Below are 18,922 nucleotides of genomic sequence, written 5' to 3'. Positions count from 1 at the left end.
ATGAGCAAGAAGCAAACCAGGGCGATGTGATGCAAAATCATATCCTAATTTATTCAAAAACTGCTGCAATAAAATTGCTTAAAGAGTAAGTAACATATGATTTTTAAGGTCCTACTTTGGTTCATAAAGTGTCCAACAACAAGTTTATGTACATATAAGGTGTAAAAACACTATAATATCGTAACAATAGGCAGTTATTCTTACCCTACTTCTTGACTGACTCTCAAATGATTCGTTCCCTGATTCATCGGTCTAATCCCCTCCTAGCTATTAGCGTAGTGTCATGTGATTGGTCAGATGGTGTAGTCTGCTGTGATTGGTCAAACGCGTTCAGCATGTGCCGCAAACGGAACGTTTATCATCATTATGGGAGTCTGCTGTGATTGATCAAACGCGTTCAACATGTACCAAAAACGGAACGCCTACCATCATTGCTGGGTTACGGTTTACAGGTGGTTGACATTACATACAGTGTATAGATAGAGTTGGCGGGGATTTTACCTTACCAGTTTGAGCCCGAGTCTGACGAAGAAACATCCGAAGACAATAGTAGATAAATAGACGATAATAGATTGAACACTTTCTAACGAGCAAGGAGGGACGAGAGCCTTGAGGGAACGACAGCTATGCGTTGCACCGGTCTCGCATCTCTCACAGAGGAGATCGGAAGCATAAGAGGACGAGGACAGGAGTGTACGACGAGAGAGGACCAGGCCTGGACATTACGTTTTTTATTTATTATCGTTTTGTGGTTTGTTTATTTAATTAAAAAGTTAATAAAAAAGGCGGTTCCCGCCTCCTTCTTCCCATTCCTTGAAGTTGTTACACACTTAAATAAGGAGAGTTCATAGCTAGATAAACTAACTGTAATATCCCAGAAATAACGGTACATGTTAACGTTAGCGTTATATGCATTAGCTTAACACAGACATAAGGTACACAAATATTTCTTGAGGTTTACACAAAAGTCACACTTACAGGTTGTGATTCGGTGGAGCTAGCGGTTGCAAATAAAGTTGGTATGGCTCCCTCTTTCAAGGACAGTCGTTTAACATATCCTGCAGTGAACGCCCCAAGATTATTGAAGCAATCTTTTGTGAAATGACGGACGCACAGTAAAACCCTGGGGTTATACTCCTTTGGTGTCGTTTGAAAAATGAATTGTAACCATTGTTCAGAAGTCCTTCCTTTGGTAGATTAAGTAAGACAGACTTAGTTTCATAACGTAGAACACAGGTTCTAGACGCACAAGCATCACAAACGAGCGACAGTGTTTGGTGGAGGAGAGTCCAGTCCCAAGCAGAACGTAGGCGGGGACTTTTTCTAGTGACGTAGATACGCCGCGGTTAGAGACTCTGAGTAGACCACGTCTTGTTTGCGTGATTCAGAGTTGTCTCCCATTTTTACAAGCCAATAACTTTGTCATTCATTAACCTTCGGACTTACAACTTGGCAGGCTGCTTACTTTCAAACACGGCAACATATCAGACTTTTAACTTGCTAGCTAATGTAATTTACTTTTTTTTCTTTTGCTTGTTTTCAGAAATAATCTACAGGGACTCTTTTCTTTGAGGATGTGTACCGTAAATTGAGTTTGGACCACAAAGGCGTCCCTGCGCAGTATACCGTTTGTTTATGTTGTTGCTTTTGAAACTGTCTATTAGTTTGCGTTTATATATTATAACATTCTAACAATGTATGTGTGTTGCGCTGCTCCAAGACAACAAAACAGATGACTCCTCACATGAATGATATCATTCTGAATTACAACCCATCAACATTTATGACTCACAGGAGCACCTACCTAATGTTGCTCTGCCAGAGGGTGACTTGAAAAAGTAGCTTTAATACACTTAAACACAAACAACCTCTAAGAACCATTTACAGTTTAACATAGTGTACACCTTCCTATTTAATCCATGTTAATACCATCAACAATGTCCTATAGCAAAAATGTAAACATTTACTTATGATTATGTGAAGAACTGAACTAACATTGGAGATGTAACTGTTTATTTTGTTATCATTTGTCAATTTACATATATTGTATTTAAATGACATAAATCATCATGCAAAAGCGTGTTGATCTATAAAACACAATTTGTTCAGTTATGGATGGATGGATAGGGATGGGATTTGGCACAGCGCTTGAATCAAAACTGTATCAGACTCCCACACGGGCACCGCATCCCCATCCATCTGGAGCGCATGTGCTAATCACTAGACCACGGCTTCAACTAGTGTGCAGTTCATATTGGCACTTCTGCTGTCTTGTATTGGATGTGCAGGTGGAGTGGATCCATATGCTGACAGCACTGCCAACTGTTGGCAACACTACAGTAGTTAAGATGTGCAGGAGAGAAAAGAGACGGTGAAGGTGTGTGTTGTGTCTTGGCGTGTCAGGATAGACCCAAACTAATGGACTTGATAATTATCACAGGTTAATCATAAGTCAGTCTGACAAGCTCATGATTGTTTTATTAATTAAATGTACTATATCTTCCTGAGAGACAGCGGCGAGTGAACTGATGCGTTTCGGTACTTATCTTGTCAGTCTGTGCTGGGTTAGCTTGACTAGTGTGTGTATTTGAATGTTTGTCTGAGCGAGCGAGAGAGAGAAGAGTGCTTTAAATGAGCAATCCGGCACCGAGCCTTTCTCGGCTACAGCTGCCACCCACACAACACACTAGTCCAAACACACTCGTGCACACATTTCTCACACAGGAAAACCTCTCGTACAGGTCACATGGGGTGCGAATCTATTCGCTTGGAGATGTGGAGCTCAAATTTGGTGCTCAATTAATATTCATGTCGAGATCTCGAACAACCACTCACACGCCGCTGTTAAACGTTCACACGTACTGCTGAGCAACAGCGATCAGCTGACAAATACAGCCTCATTACTCCACTCACTCTCTCTCTCCATCCTATTCCCTTAACACACAAATACACATTCGCACAAAAGGTTCTTCACCTCATCCACCTAGGCAGAGAGAAACAGGCCCTCCCTACTGCCATTCGGGTCTCCATGGCAACAGCCAATCAAGTCATGTCTCTGTACAGGCCTGCCAGTACAATACAATACCAGGAGACGAGAAGCACAGCATGAGACGGGCTGGAAAGAGACTTAAAGAGAAAGAAATGTTTCTTTTGAGAATGTTGAGGTCCATTATTGAGTCATTAATATCATGAAGTATGATTGAAATTGAATGGCGATGATGACATTCCAAATGCATGTCATACTTTATTTTGTATCCAGCTGTAATGCATGATTCTGAATTCTGAGTGCATTTGTAAAGCCCTATTTTTCTGTAAAGCTGTTTCAGAATAACATGCATCATAAAGCATGCAAATACAAAATAATACCAACTTTAATGTATAATATCAATATACTAATATACAGCCGTGGGGAGTTAAGGGACCATTCCAAATTTTCTTTCAATCAGTATTTCTAGATGAATTGTGGCCATTCCCATCAAGTGTCTGTTGAATTTCAACAAAGCAAACCTTTGGACTTACAAGTCATCCAACAACAATTTGAAAGATTGACAACATGACATAACACATGAAAAGTGTTATAAAGGTTTTCACATGAAAAAAATTGCTCAAAAGTGAATATTATATTGTTTTCTTGGCAGGATTTAAGGTCTGAAAAAATGCAGAGCATTGTTTATTTTATTTTGACCTGTTTTTCCAGTTTTCATTTTCTGTAATTAAATGCAACTAGAAACAGTCTTTTTATTTGAAATATTGCTATAGTTCACAGACTGAAACAAAAAGGATAAGTTTACCTAGACACATACCTATAAATAATAAATTCAGAAAAACTGAAAATGGTCTTTTTGAAATGCCCATTTTTCTCTATATTTATATACACATTGAATAGACCCCTTCAGACAAGATAACGCTGGTCCAGAAGAACTTCTTGTTTGACTTTTTAATACGACACAAATGTTTGAACAAAATACAACCAATTAAACAAATACATTTACGATTTTATTGTACACTGTATGTAAGATAGAAAAAAATAAACACTGTTGACAAAATTGACATTTTAGTTTTTTTATATGGTCAACCCTTGCATGTGTAATGATGTTCTTAACATTTTTTGCTTCCCAAAGAAAACACTTTCCGTATTCAAACAACCAGTTCTTTACTTACTCTGAGTTATCTGTTTTTGCAAATAAACTCTTTATTTATTCATTTAGAAGACGTTTTTAATCTGATCATATTATAATTAACAGTCAAATACTTGCAAACAAGTAGAGATAGTCCAAAATGTATTCAGCACTTCATTCACAATAAAGGCATGAAGTTTAAACAGTTTAGGGATCCAGTGGAGTTATTATGTTTAGTCATAAGCTCTTTTAATACTATTTTATTATCTTTATATTTGCAAACCCGTAGAAAGATGTGGGGATCAACAGTAACGATTTATAAAAAGTAAAAAAATGAAACATGGAGATAACTTTTACACCTAAATAAAGGAACAAACTATTTTATAGTAAGCAATAAGGTACACGTTATATTACTTTATCCAGAACTCCATAACAAAATATTTGCAAACAAACTAAATTTTATATTTATATTTTTGAGAAAAAGTAAACTGTAAGCCAGGTGAACGAAACACAGGCAAAACAAGTCTTCATAACAAATGAATAGCACACCTCCCTTCAATAAGTTAACATTGACTTATCATACATGCTTACGTGCAAATGGTGCAGAAAAAGAGTTTAATCTTTTCTTAATCTGAAGAATGAACAACAGTGAGCGCAACTAAAAAAGCATGGTACAAGGGTTACTGGCAACACAGACATGTTATATCAAAATAGTCCAATTTGCCTTTGGCTTGGCAGATATATCAGTCTATCACTTATTTGCACATTGAAAGCAAGAATGTCTTACCTGTGGTGAAGTTTGACTCTCTCTACCGCACATGACCCGCGGCTACCTTCAGAGACGAGAGATTCCTCTCAGGTGTGTCTTGTCCTCTGGGTTATTTGAAGGCTAGAGGTGCTTATACTCTCGGCTGCAGACACTCCAGAGACGCTACCTGAATAAATGGAGAAACGGTGGATGCTTCTCTGCTTCTTTCCTCCTGTTTGCTATTCGACGTGTATGAGAGGCGAGCAAGAGGTCTTGCTGTTTGTCCACAGCTGTCTCCAGATGAGTGAAGACAGACACAGCGGGATCAGTGATGGAACTCTTTAGAGAGTGTTTTATTCAATAAAAAACAAATAGAAAGGGAGATGAAAAGGAGAAAACTGTCGTGACAGGAGTTGTGAAGTCTACGGGGTATGAAACAATATAAAAGTCTGATTCTTTAAGGGGTGTGCATGCGAAGGTTGGATGTGTGGCACGAGGCCAGGAGGTCGTGTGGACCTTGTGAACACCTGGAGCATGAAAGAAGAACACTTCCTGAGGTGCAATGCAGGATTTATGAATGACATAATGAACTTCACCTGTGCTCCATCACGTGCTGCCATCATTGGATGTTGTCACGCCCCTCATCCAGAGTCGTTTAAAGTAACCAAGGCAATTCCATGTTACGGTTAAGGTTACGTTTTGAGTACAAAAATAATTTTGGATCCGTTCATTTAGGAGACACTTTGTAATCTGATCGTATTATAATAAACAGAGTTTCATTAATATTTTAAATGTGAAAATAGTAAGTCCTTACAGAAAAACTTCTAACATGCCATTTGAACACAGTCCATGGAGGAGTCCAGTCCCCGCAAAAGGAAAGAAAAGTTATTCATATCTACAAAAGAGGATTATCAAGTAAAATATGTTTTTCTTGTCTCTTTTTCAGGCAATACCATCACTAACCAAGAGCAAAGTGACCATCTGACCATCCCAACTCAGGCAATTCTATCCCAACCGAGAGCAAAGATGGACTACTTGTCACATTAATGCTAAATTATCAATACTTGGTATTTAATTCTAAACTTACATCACATGACAGCAGTTTGAAGTTTTAGCTGCACTCAGTTACATTTTGCCATTACTATTTTTGCTGCTTAATAAGACAAAAAATAAGACAAAATTTGACCTATACAGTTTCAACAAATGATGTTTCCTAAATCACAACACTGTAAACCAGGATAAGTTGGCAATACTCAAACATTAAATTTTTTGAGATTTAGAGGTCCTTGATTTAAGTAAGCAGAACTTTCAAATTTTGAATAGTGTTGAGTTAAAGTTCTTACCAAATCTAAGCGAGTGCGACTTAAATATTTAATATATCCTTTTTATGAAATTAAGTAGACAGAACTTAACCAACAACACCAAAATTGCATTTTTAAGTTAACTATACTAACTTCTTTTAGCTTTTTTATTTCACAGATTTCTTAGCCTTAATATGCACAAATCAAACCTTTCGACTTATGCATCCCAAAATGAGCCAGAACAGACTGATCTCAGAACTGGCATTAGCACAGTTCCTGCTCACTGGTAACATAACACGTTACAGGTCAAATGTAGCTTTGCAGAGCCCAAGCACATGCACCACTCTTCTAAAAAATGGTAACAACAAAACTGAAAAATATGTCAAACTCTTTTAAATATCTAAGAGAAGTGAACTATAAACACTAACAAGTCTTTAACGTTACTAAAAACATGTAAATAAATCATATTTTTTTTAATTTTCCTGTTGTAATAAAGTCTGACGCAAAGCATGCTGGGAATTTGAAATTCTTCTTGACCAATTGTGTTGAATTTACTTGTTTAAATAAAGTAAATTGAATGGTTAATAAATTTTTTGAGTTTTAGTAAAAACTTCAAGTTAATCAAAAATAATCATTATACTTTACTCAAAAGTAAAAAGTGTTTCAGGAACTTAAAATATTTATGTAAGTTTTTTATAAAATTAAGTTTACATTACTCAATCTGTTTGATTATTTTGAACATTTGGGTTTACAGTATAAGTGTTCCTATTTATAAACATTTACACTTGTCCAGGTGTGATACATGAGACCTGGCCCTCCCGACTGAGACTGGTTTCTCCCAAGGTTTTTTCTCCATTTATTTTTCATTGGAGTTTGGGTCCCTCGCCACAGGGACGGTTTAGCTTTCTCACTGGGAGACTGCTTATATTAGATATTATTTATTAATATTTATTAGAATGATCTTGCTAGCTCTGTAAACGCCATGCACTGTGCTGTTTTACCTATCCTGTTTTTTTTTCTTTTTTTTCTGTAAAGCTGTTTTGGAACAATGCACATTGTGGAAAGGGCTATATACAGGAAATAAAATTGAATTGAATTTATCTTCAGGTGGACAGATAAACTTCTCACATTATAAAGTGGTAACATTTTCTTTCCCTTATTCTGCACTCTGTAAAATCACATTTATCAGCTGACCCTGAATCTGTGTGATAAATAGATAAGCGGTAAAGTTAAGAATGGTACCTTTTACACCTGTTGTGTGGGCTATTTATTGTACAAATATTATAGAATTAAGTCTGTGAATGTTTCTACAATTTGTGTGAGCCAGCATGAGTGAAAGAGAAATGTTTAAAAGTTAAAGCTATGGAAACATTGGAAATCCAAATCATGTGATGCTGTGAATATTTAAATCTCAATGGGAGCAGGTCCTATCAAACACAATGTAAATGTATAACATAAACAAATTATGATCAAGAAAAACTTTAAAGGCGGCCATTTTTGGCATTGCTTGCTGTTCCCCCCACCCGAGCTCTCTTGGACCGACCGTGAGGTCCTAACAGCCCAGAGTTACCAACCGGTTGCTAAGGAGACAAGAATTTGAGGCAGAGGGCTCGGATGAGGTGTGAGATAGCCGAGAGAAAAGAGAGGGGCAGCGTGAAAACGAATATGTGTATTGTTAGTATTGATTGCAGGACGAATAGAAAAGTCTTAAATGGTTTTTGTGGAACCATGAATAGTTCAAATGAATAAGACTTTTTAAAAACAGGAAGCCTTGCTTTAAACACATGTTAAATCAGATGCAATTCAGTTCAAAAGCAAAATTTTGCAAAAGATTATTTTTACATACATTTAGGTTTTTATATGCTTCAAATTCCACTTATTTGCACACTTCCTCTCTCTCACTCTTATTCTCTATTTGTTATTTCACACCTTTTCATCTCAGACCTCATCCCTGGCGTCTGATTCAAATGTGTGTAACTAATATATATAGGATATAATTTAAAATCGATTTCATGTGACCTTTATTGTCGTCTCTGCTGTTTGTGTTCATTTTTGTATTTCCCTTGACTTGATAGGATAGCTCAATGCCAAGTCTTTACCTTTGATATATTTCTTATACACAACATAGAAAGCATATAGAACTGCAAAATCAAGACATAACTTGAGTCATTGTAAAAGGTTTGAGTAATGTGGAATAAAAACTAATTTCATTGTGTTTGTAAGTTTTAACCATCATAAAAGTGCTTATAAAAGTGCGTATCTTGTGCTATATAATATATATTTAAATGTTCTTTTATAAGAGCAAGAAATGTCATGTTTAAATGATATTCAAGGCCAGGGAAGATGATCTGTCTGCATCGGTCTGTTTTAATTCTTCGCCTATAAGTTTAAGATACAGACTTAAAGCGATAGTTCACCTAAAAATGAAAATTTGTTCATAATTTACTCATCATGGTGTCATTTCAAACATGTTTGATTTTCTTTACTTTTGCCGAACAAAAAAGGAGAAACAACATTGACTTTCATGGTATTGACAAAACCACTGAGACATTTCTCAAAATATCTTCTCCTTCTACTCTTATTCAGGTTTTGAATGGCATGAAGTAAAATAAATGATGAGAGGACTTTTTATTTTTAGCTGTACCATTGAAATGTGTTGACATAATATGTGCAAGGTCACGCAGCTGGTATGCATTCAGGTAGAAGAGCTTCTGAAACTGGTTTGGATAGTTGACCGATAGGGTGTGACACAGCTGCTATTAACCTTTATTCGTTTAGCTTAGAGACCTACGATACCAAAGTAAACAGAACACACACGCAAGGGCTGAGCTGCTGTTTCAGTCATTCCTTTTGGTCCGTAGCCCATTGATCCAGATTCTCTTATCTACCAATAAAGTTTGTTTTACGATATTAAAGTTCATTTGGATTCACAGCACAATGGATTCTGTTCAGTGAATGGGGTAATTATTTATTGGTGTTTCAGGATATATGCCAGACCACATCTCCCAGCATCCCTATAGGCAGGAACGGTAGACATTACCAAGTGATCAAGTTTGGTAGCGGTGCACTCATGGGAGTTGTAGTTCATAACAGTCACAAGCAGGGGCTTTTTATAATCAACATGTGAAGAGGGATGAAACGATGAATACAATACCCGCAATAACATCTAGTGTGCGCTATCGCCGCAAAGCGACGACGTGCCACCAATGCCTGTGAAAGAGTATGTGCACACAGTTACATAGAAAAATAGCACTGTCAAAAAGTTGTAAGGTCTTCAGCGTTTTTGAAACTTGGCGTACGCTTCAGTTCTACGATAACAAAAACGGTACTTCGCTGACATGGCCTTAAAACAAGCGCCAAGTCAAAGGTGGTACAAGTTCAGTCAAGAGAAAGGAACAGTCCACTAATTGTTGGTTCAGGATATATCAAATTCCTACACAAGGACAACATTACGGCCCCCGTCATCGCAGGCGAGGCCTCGCACAGTCTTGGTGGATGTTTCCAACAGTGAACAGGCTCAATTCAAGATGGTCTTGTTACAAGGAAGGTAAAAGAGTGATACATTTCTGTCGAAAAAGTTGCAAGAAAACGCTCAAAAGAAACGAGAATTATAATCATAACAACCACACTGATAATCCAAGCAATAAACATAGCAACGAGGTTAAAAAAGGTAAAGACATTAATTCCTATGTGTAAAGTAATAAAGTTATATATCCAGCATTGTTTTTATCCTTTTTCTTGTGTTTTTTCTTTAAACAGAATCTTCCTCCAAAAATATTGTGGTGGTGCACATTTCCGTGAGCAGGCTCCAAAAATGTGGACAACGATCAAGTGCAAATCCACAGTTTTGCCGACAGTTGTGGCACCTTTTTTACCGTCCTCCCAGACACCTGAGAAAACCGATCATAATCAGATCAGCCTTGTCTGTTTTTATCGCAAAGATACTACATTGAAATATTCAAGTTATGCAAATAACATCTATAGTCACATATTCAAGCATATACACACATATATCTAGTGAAGGAATTGTTTAATAGTTTATATAATATATTGTCATTTGTATTGTACATTAGTATTAGGGTGCATGTCTTTTTTTTTGGGGGGAGGGGGCTCATTTTCTGAGGAAATGTATAGAAGATCTACATATACACCATTCCTCGTACAATGAATGAAAGAAAAGAACAAAAGGTTATAGGCAAACTGTTGGGTTGTGTGCGTTCGGGTCAAGAGACTGGGTGAGCACCATATAAAACGACAGCCGTAAACACGAGTGCGTGTTCCTACGCCGGAAAATACGCAAGCATGCGCCAGCATGCAACTCACTCGCCGCGGACTCGACCTGGGTGAGATATGCCACACCAGCACCAATGCGGTTCACAACGTCAAAAGCTCAAGGAGGAGAGATCGAGACGCAGAAACAGAGAGAGGGAATATTGCTGAAGTGAACAAGGGCCTGTGATTCACAGCTCTTCAGTTCTTAAGAGAGCCTCCGTGAAAACCCACGTCCAGTTGGTTTGAAAAAGTGTGTGGATCTATTAAATATATACATTTGAAAATGTGGAGACCCTCCAAGCATAGTGACAGGATGTCTGTCTCTCTCTTTCTTAGTCTCTCTCCCCTCTCTCACCACAGGATAAAACACACACACACATACTGAATTTAAGAAAAGGAATCAAAGAGAAGATACCAAAACAAGTGCTTGAACAAACCCAGGATGAAAATCATTTAAAACTATACAGTTTTCACCTTCGCGTGCCATTTTTCTCCATGCCGGAGTTTCTTATGAGCTCTCAGTTTCTCTTATTGACGTTCTTCGAACTATATCTTTCTGAACTGCGTCTGATGTTAAAAATATATCATTTAGCAATAGCGCTCCTGAACTTCTTCATACAGCCAGCTTCCCCACCCCTATATAAAATATACAAAAAAGATTATTTCCAAAATCTCGTCACCAGCCTGCCTCTGCAAGTATAAAAATATACAGTTTTCCTATGTCAAAATCTCTTCCGAGCTCTCGTCGCCGCCCACATTTCCTCCTCCCGTTCTTCGGCTCTATTATATCTGACCCTAACAGTTCAAAAATATACAATGTTTTTTTGTCATAGAAAAAATTACATCTCTACCATCTCCATTATAACTCTCTCTCGGAGAAAATCGTCCCGTGTGGGAGGAGGATGTTCACAAGGGCTACGTGACATCATACACCATCTACTCGATTTAGTGACTGTATCGTGTGCACTTGTGCAAGGCAGACCTTGTGAACATCCTGTTAACCGTCCAAATCGCGCATTTCAAGTATTTGTTTCAATCAAGCACCACGCCACCCCGTTCACCCGATCCCTGCGCTTACGAAATGTACATTTGTGACAAGAGCATCGTAGTGCTTATTTGAAAAACAATAAGAGAAAGAGAAAATGGCATTCCAGGACAGCCCTTAAAACACTCGTTTAAAATTGTCTCTCGCTCGTTTCTGTTCTTCTTTTCTCCTTTCATAAGTCTTCGTGGCGGCTCTCGTATTTGTTGATGATGTTGCGACAGCGGCCCAACTCTTTCCGCATCTCGGCAACTTCCTGACGGAGGGTGGCGTTCTCCCGCTCCAGGAACGCTGCTCGGACGGAAATCTGGTTCTCTTTTAGACGGCGGGCGTCGCGGGAACGCTTCGCAGCTTCGTTGTTCTTATAGCGCCGGCTCCAGTACTTGTCGTCCTTTGGGTGGGGAAAAAGAGAAGATCGGATTATTTTGATTGGACAAAACAGTTGTTGTATTATGTTTAAGATAATAACGCACAAAAGGAAATATACGATTTAGATTTGAAAGATCCTGTACAGTTTTTTTAAGGTGCTGAAAGGAATTTATTGGACGCAAAACGTAAAAAATGTTTTATCTTTTATGATGACATGTCAAGCCGTGCAATAAAAAGAATTTCGGGAATTCCTGCAATTCCTGCAATAAAAACGAATGTAGTACCTTATGTTCATCTGGAACAAGCATTTTCCGGGCCTTCTTAATCATGGGCTGAGGCTTCAGCTCGTCATCTGTAAAGCGATGCCGGCGCGGATCAAACGCTTCCTGACCCGGCACGCTGGACAAGGCGAGGTCAGCGGGGTCCGGATCAAAGTTCACCATGACGTCGGACGCGTTAGTGGGCGGGACTACCGGCGGAGGTGGGCAGGACGGGCTTGGAGAGGGGTCAGGTGGTACAGTTTGAGCCCCTGTTGAGAGAGTGAGAACAAAAACAGTCACTCACATGTCGCAGCAGACAGAATAACCCATCATGTGTCCGGGCTAAAGGCAAAGCGGATTAGAAACAATGCTCGTGTATGTTCCTCGACTGGCTGCAGTGGCTTATGTTGACCACCAGGTGGCAGCAAAAACTAACGTGGACGCTTGCCAATGTCAGCAGCTTACAGAAGAGGCCAAAACAAGCCAACCTTCCAGTTCAATCCATGTTGTAGACATCCAGAAACACATCATAAAATTGGTCACGTTTTGTTCTTTCTTAATATTGTAGAAATTCATTCTTCCCATTACAACAGCTTTTGAGTTTTACTTCCTCTTTTTAGTTGAAATATGATTTAAGAGCTGCAATAGCCCTCCATTTGGATAGCAATTACTTGACATTAATTATGATGCATAAGCTGCAATGGCATTTCTCATTTAGCCTTTCTGAATTATGGACTTAAAGTGCAGGCAAATAATAAAATAAATAATCTTCATTTACACATAATAAACAATAAAAGCACAATACTTTCTATGACCTTCTTTGCATTTTTGCTGGTATTGTTTTTATATACTTTTCCACAGTATGCTGATTTAAAATAAATTGCTTTAATATTTTATGCCTTTTTTGTAAAAGAGTTAAAGGGTAAGTTCGCCCACAAATGAAATTTCTGTTCTCATTTATTCACCCTCTTCTCATTTCAAACCTTTGTGACATTTTTTCTTCTGTAAAATTGTAAAGAATGTTGGTAACTGAACGCATTGATTTCTATTGTTTAGACACAAAATCAATGAAATGCTAATGGGTTCTGCTGTTTTTCAGTTACCAACATTTTCTCAAATATCTTCTTTTGTGTTCTGCAGAAGTAAGAAAGTCAAACAGGTTTGAATTAACATGGGGGTGAGTACAGTAAATTAAGACAGAATCTCTTATCTCTCATGGATAACATCAACCATCATATTTTAGCATTAGCAATACTACCGTGACTAAAGATCTTACATATACTGGTGGATTAACCATTACAGAAACAAACATTTTTTGGTAATCACGATATTGTGAGTTTAGGGAAACTGTGGCACAAACCTTACTTTTGGTGGTGGTGATCTAATAAATTTGTTAAGACACAAAACATGAGAAGCTGAATATTTTGAAAATCACTAAAAATGTCCCAACCGGATAATTCTGTTTGTTGCAACAGCGGAACGATCCAGCTTGAGACGTAAACAGCTTTTGAAATCCCAATTTGCTCATGTAAACAATAATCACATTCTTTGCGATTTAATAATGAGCCCGAACACTCGGGGGACCTTTCTAAGATTTGTTTTTCATTCATTAAAAAAACCAAACAAGCAAAAGTGATATAAGAAGAATGTAACGCAAAAAGTTCTCCCTTCCCACCGAAAGTATTGTCAAGTTCCTGTCCTAATCGCCATCTATCTGTAAACTACCAAGAGAAAAAAGGGAGGCTTCCAATGAGCACCAGCTGTCCTTTGGGCCTCTTCCTTCACATGCGGGAGAACACCAAATTGAGACACAGCTGTATGCACAATTCTCATAGAACAAGCTATATAAACATACACACAATGAAAGACAATGCTTATTCAGGCATACAAAGATAAACTCAATGTCATTCTATCTACCTACCTACCTACCTACCTACCTACCTATCTATCTATCTATCTATCTATCTATCTATCTATCTAGCTACCTACCTACCTACCTATCTATCAATTTATCTATCTATCTATCTTATCAGCAAAACTTGTAGCTTTTTCTCTTTCTATTCCACTCTCGCCCCTCCTTCTCCTCCCCGTCTTTTCTCTCCCCTCTGTCTCTCTCTCTCTCTCATTGCTCTCCGCAGCAGCACGTGACGCGTCGCCTGCACATGGCTCCAACGTGTGAGGGAGCGGGAGGGAGGGAACACAGAGAGGGAGAGATTTCAAAACATGCAGAAATGCAGTCATCATCTCCAGTATCCTCTCCCTCGATATGTGCAGCGTTTTAAACATTAAACAGCACTACAGAATCCTTATTAATCATTTAAAATAATTAACACTGTGCCCAATAACGGATGTAAATGTTACTGACTGTTTTTTTTATTACCAATAACATAATTGTTTTGTGAGGCTAAATTTGGTACTTCTGCAAATATTACAGAACAATATTATCTGCTGTTATGATAATGCTGTAAAGAAATGCTTCCACCACACACATACACACAGCTGTGCCCTTACAGCCTGCATTGCTCTTGGCATCGCAGTCCAGTTTTAGACATCCCATGATGCATCAGTGCAGATCACACGATTCGCATAGACAGTCCTGCTCGTGTCCACGCCAATGCACACACAGTCCGCACCGCAAGTGATACATTATCCCACAAACACGCACATTTGTCACATAGCTTTTTAAACACGGATTATAAACACTACGTCAAGCACGCAATAAACCCAACCGATAACAAGCTACAGGCCTCGCCATCACACGAAAATTGTATTAGGGTGCTCACCATGGAGACACTCAGGACCTCCCAGCAGTCCAGGCCCCTGGGGCACGTCCAGTCCCAGCAACGAAGATGACGAGGACGAAGAGGACAGGGACGATATAGAGGAAGCGGAGGAAGAGCATGGCGGAGAGGAAGATGGAGGGCACTGGGAACTCTGGCTGGGAACGGCCGACTGCGTGCTCTGGGAGGGCACCTGGGCGGCAGTACTGCAGGTGTTTCCCGACGGCATGCACCCCATCCCGTTCTCCGTCAGGAACTCCTCCAGGTCCATGTACTGGAGCTGGAACAGGCCGCCGTCGCACGGCAACGAGCGCTCCCATAGCAACGGTCCAAGGAAGGCGGGCTGATTGGTGGAGCGAAGGGCACCGTTGCCGCCGTTCATGCCCCCGGCTCCGCCCGACGAATCCTCATCAGAGTCCGAAGGTTTGTCTTTATCTGTGAGCAGATAGGACGAGAGTTTATAAACGAGTAAACATATTGACATTACAAACGGTGGTCATTTGTTTTGACGTATAGAGCATGGAGCGTGTAACACCCAGTCGTGGGTTCGAATCCTGTATATGCCAAAATAATCCGTTCTTGTTTGTTCATTCATAGTTGATCAAAGTTAATCGATCAAATATTTTCAGACAAATTCCTTAAATTTACAATGTTTATGGTGTGAATGTACTCAATGTACTCATGATTCTCAATCAAAAAGCGTATAATGTGCACAAACACTTTGGTATTTTCAGATTACATGCTCGCTGGCGCGGCACATAACAGCGTTCAGTGTGTAATGAATAAACAAAGCTCATGTGAGAACATGACCCTTGAACCGTAGCTCGGAACAGAAAGCCATCGCAGCTGCAGCGGACTTGGAAACGCATAATGCCATGTTTAAGGCTGGAATGCCAGAGGCCAAGATGGCAGTTTCTCTGTCTGCCAGTCACTGGGATGAAGAGATGAGAGATTGGGTTGGCGGGGCTTTGGCAAATGAGATCGGATGAGAGTGCCACACGAGGGATTCTGAGGGAAGAGCTCAAAGCAGCGAGCTGAGCTGTCATCTTCAACGCAGGGGCTTTTGAAGATGGAGCTGGGGAATACGAAGCGCACAGTGATCGCTAGAAAAAGCACCGTTTTACCCAACAACAGTGTTGTGACTAGGGGGAAGTGGAATCAGTATATGGTGATGGATGGATGGTCGACATATTATTAACTGATAGAGAAAAGGGAAATAAAGGAATACAAAGGGCTGTATGTCATGTAGAAAAGACCGTACATAGAGCTTAGAATTAAAAGAGTGGGAGTTTTCAACAGTGTCAAACCAACCACTAAAAAGTGAAGAGGTACACCAAACGAAGAGCATACACTTAATATATTTGTGAAGTTAACCAATCTTTTTTTATATATTAAAATTTTAATCATTTATCCAGCTCCTCCACTTTTAACGAAAAGTGTCGTGACGTATATCCGCCACACGAGGGCGCACTTGAGACTATGGACATGTTAGTGTACTGCCGTAAAAACAGACAACACCTCTCGTGTTTGACAACGGCATCCCTTTAATGGCAGCCATGGGAGCTTAAAATCCCTTTAAGACAGGGTGAAAGCTCTTAATTTCTTTCATGTGTATTGATTCCGTAAATTCACATAAACAATTTATCATTTGGGTTGAAGTGAGTCTCGACGTTTCGTGGTTGAAAGGTCTGAGACGTACAGATGTTGAAGAAATCAAACAGTAGTCAACTAAACTTATCTTGGTGCTTTCTATAAGCAAATGTGAATAAAGAGGGTAAAACCTAACGAAATATTACTTCTGTTATTGTTGACAACACTTCATAGAAGGAAGTTACAGTGTGACAGTAACAACAACAACAAATGTGGATTAGAGGAGAGAGAGCGAGAGATAGAGAGAGAGAGAGAGAGAGAGAGAGAGAGAGAGAGAGTCACCTTTCATCTCACAGCAGTCTTTTGCTCTCTGGTCCCCTTTAATAGGCAGTTGAAGGAGAGATTTTAGATTGGCCATGGAGTTATTCAGGTGGCCATTGGTGGTGGTACCTGCAGGGTTAGAAGGTCCGAGCTGTGGACTGGTCCCTGCCGGAAGGTCAGGTGGCAATAGCTGAGAAATTGGTCTGGACATTCCTCGGTGAAGCACCAAAAAGTCCAGTTTAAGTCAGTTCAAATTACTTTTGAGATCGCTAGACAGGTGAGCAGGTTATAATGTTCCGACCTGAAGCATAAGTGTCCTAAAAACTGAGTTTGGCAGTTGAATAAATGGCTTGTAGGTTTACGATCATCTACAGTTCTTCTTCAAGCGCTTCTCCTAATCCGTTCCCACTGGAAAAGCGAATTGACGTCCTGTAAGGTCCGCTCAAGTGGAAAGGCTGGAGTTGTTCTTCATCCTCTGAAAAGCGCACCGTCTCCCTTTATTCCGACGATAATTCCGACGATTATCGTTTTCAAAAACCGTCGCTTTGATCTTCGGCGGGATTGCGCCTCAATTGTCGACAGCTGTCATCGGGTTTATTTGATGCTCGTCTCGGCCAGGACAGAAATATTCCCCGAAAAAACGTATGAGTTGAATGAGACGGACGTCCATGGAGCCAGAGATAGAAATTGTGCACAGTCTGCAGGAAACTGTGAGTAAACTATAAAATCGGACTAAACCGGACCTCGGGAAAAAACTCCGTATCGATGACTTACTCTGATTTAAAACAAATGTATGCAAATGACAAAAATGGTTTCGCACATGCAACAAACATTTAAACGTAAGCTATCATGGTTAAGACTGATGGCTGTTATTATTCCTCTGCCTTCTATGTTGTTCTCTCTCTCTTTCGTTGTTTTTGTCGCTAACCTCTCTCTTTCTTTCCTTTCTCCGGGCACTCGGTAAAGCGAGCGCTCGGAATCGTAGCAAGAGTCAGCTGGAACGTACACGGGCAGCGCTCGTGACATCACCTCTCACGGGGGGAACGGCGCCGAGAGGCGGGGCTATTCATTATTCATTATACACACCTCCTGGAACGCCGCCCACAAACTGACAAACGCGCAGCGATGGCCAATAGCATGCGCCCTGCATGCATATTTAAGTAAAGACCACCCCTGTTTTTGCTAACCTCTTCCGTGCCGTTGACTTTTCATTGATCGAACTGTAATGTATGAGCGGAGATAGATTTAGTCAGGCAAAAACAAGGCTCTAGATACGTTCACATTAATTATTTCCATTGTTTTATCGAGTTTACGGCTGTACGGAAAGCTATTTGTACGTATGTGAGAACGACTGCATGTAGAGACATGACAGGAAAACAAACGGCTGCAAAGATTCAGAAGAGTTGCAGCTGTTTGCATTGCATATAATTATCGTTAAACTGCTCTGTTCTATACCATATAAATATCCAAGTATGATCCCTAAGAAATAAACACGATCATATCCTTTAATTCTCGTAATCGTCGCTAGCTGTCACTTGTCACAATAAGCCAAAACGTGAGCGTTTCGTTTTGGCCGACACAATTGTATTTCCATGGCACCTTAAAGACAGTACCAGACCTCATAGAAAGCACATGGACCAGGCACGCGCGATCGCTACCTACCGGCGGCCTCTCCTTCACGTGATTGGCTTAAAGTAGGTCAGTGTCTGCCCTTCCCGTGTTTCTATTGGACAAAACTAGGTCAGTCGCTCCTCCCAAAGTTGTCCCCATGCTAGTGCCGCGTGAGTTGAGAGTAAAACAACATGCAAAGGCGGCTCGGTGAGATCTTTGTGGATTAGTGCAGGCAACTCTCGTCAGATGCAGAGATCAGATGGAATCCGCCTTTGCGTGATGAAAAATGACAACAGATAAAAGAATGCTCCGTCAACACACGTTTTAAATTACATATTGGCGGGCGTTTAATGTGCATCTTTAAAAAAAAAATGTTGTCAACAATGTCACAATTGTGACAAAAAAAGGGAGCACTTTTGAAATAATGCTCAAATACGTGATCATCATCATATTGTATGCATAGATAGCCACGGAGTGCTGCATTATGTTATGTTCCTTTAGGCACGTGAA

At 39.8% G+C, this 18,922-nt stretch overlaps 1 protein-coding gene across 1 annotated transcript; it reads right to left on the bottom strand.

Annotated features, from left to right (window-relative positions):
* Window positions 1-10,180: 10,180 nt before the first annotated feature.
* Window positions 10,181-17,845, bottom strand: dbpa (D site albumin promoter binding protein a). Its single transcript, XM_056741768.1, has 4 exons — window positions 16,823-17,845; window positions 14,894-15,325; window positions 12,135-12,379; window positions 10,181-11,872 (listed from the first exon to the last, which is right to left on the bottom strand). The coding sequence occupies exons 1-4, from the start codon at window positions 17,010-17,012 to the stop codon at window positions 11,657-11,659; spliced, it is 1,083 nt and encodes a 360-aa protein (XP_056597746.1). The 5' UTR covers window positions 17,013-17,845; the 3' UTR covers window positions 10,181-11,656.
* Between the last annotated feature and the right edge of the window lie 1,077 nt (window positions 17,846-18,922).

Source organism: Triplophysa dalaica, chromosome 25 (assembly GCF_015846415.1).
Source record: "Triplophysa dalaica isolate WHDGS20190420 chromosome 25, ASM1584641v1, whole genome shotgun sequence".
NCBI classification, from domain to species: Eukaryota; Metazoa; Chordata; class Actinopteri; order Cypriniformes; family Nemacheilidae; genus Triplophysa; species Triplophysa dalaica.
This window is presented reverse-complemented; position numbering and strand designations above follow the sequence as displayed.

Bases quoted from the DNA above. Each gene is read 5' to 3' on its own strand.
- dbpa (XM_056741768.1), bottom strand. From the start codon at position 17,012: ATGTCCAGACCAATTTCTCAGCTATTGCCACCTGACCTTCCGGCAGGG. The intron at 15,326-16,822 runs GTGACTCTCTCT...ATCTGCTCACAG, and splicing joins AGACTGCTGTGAGATGAAAG to ATAAAGACAAACCTTCGGAC. The intron at 12,380-14,893 runs GTGAGCACCCTA...CTCTCTCAACAG, and splicing joins AGGTCCTGAGTGTCTCCATG to GGGCTCAAACTGTACCACCT.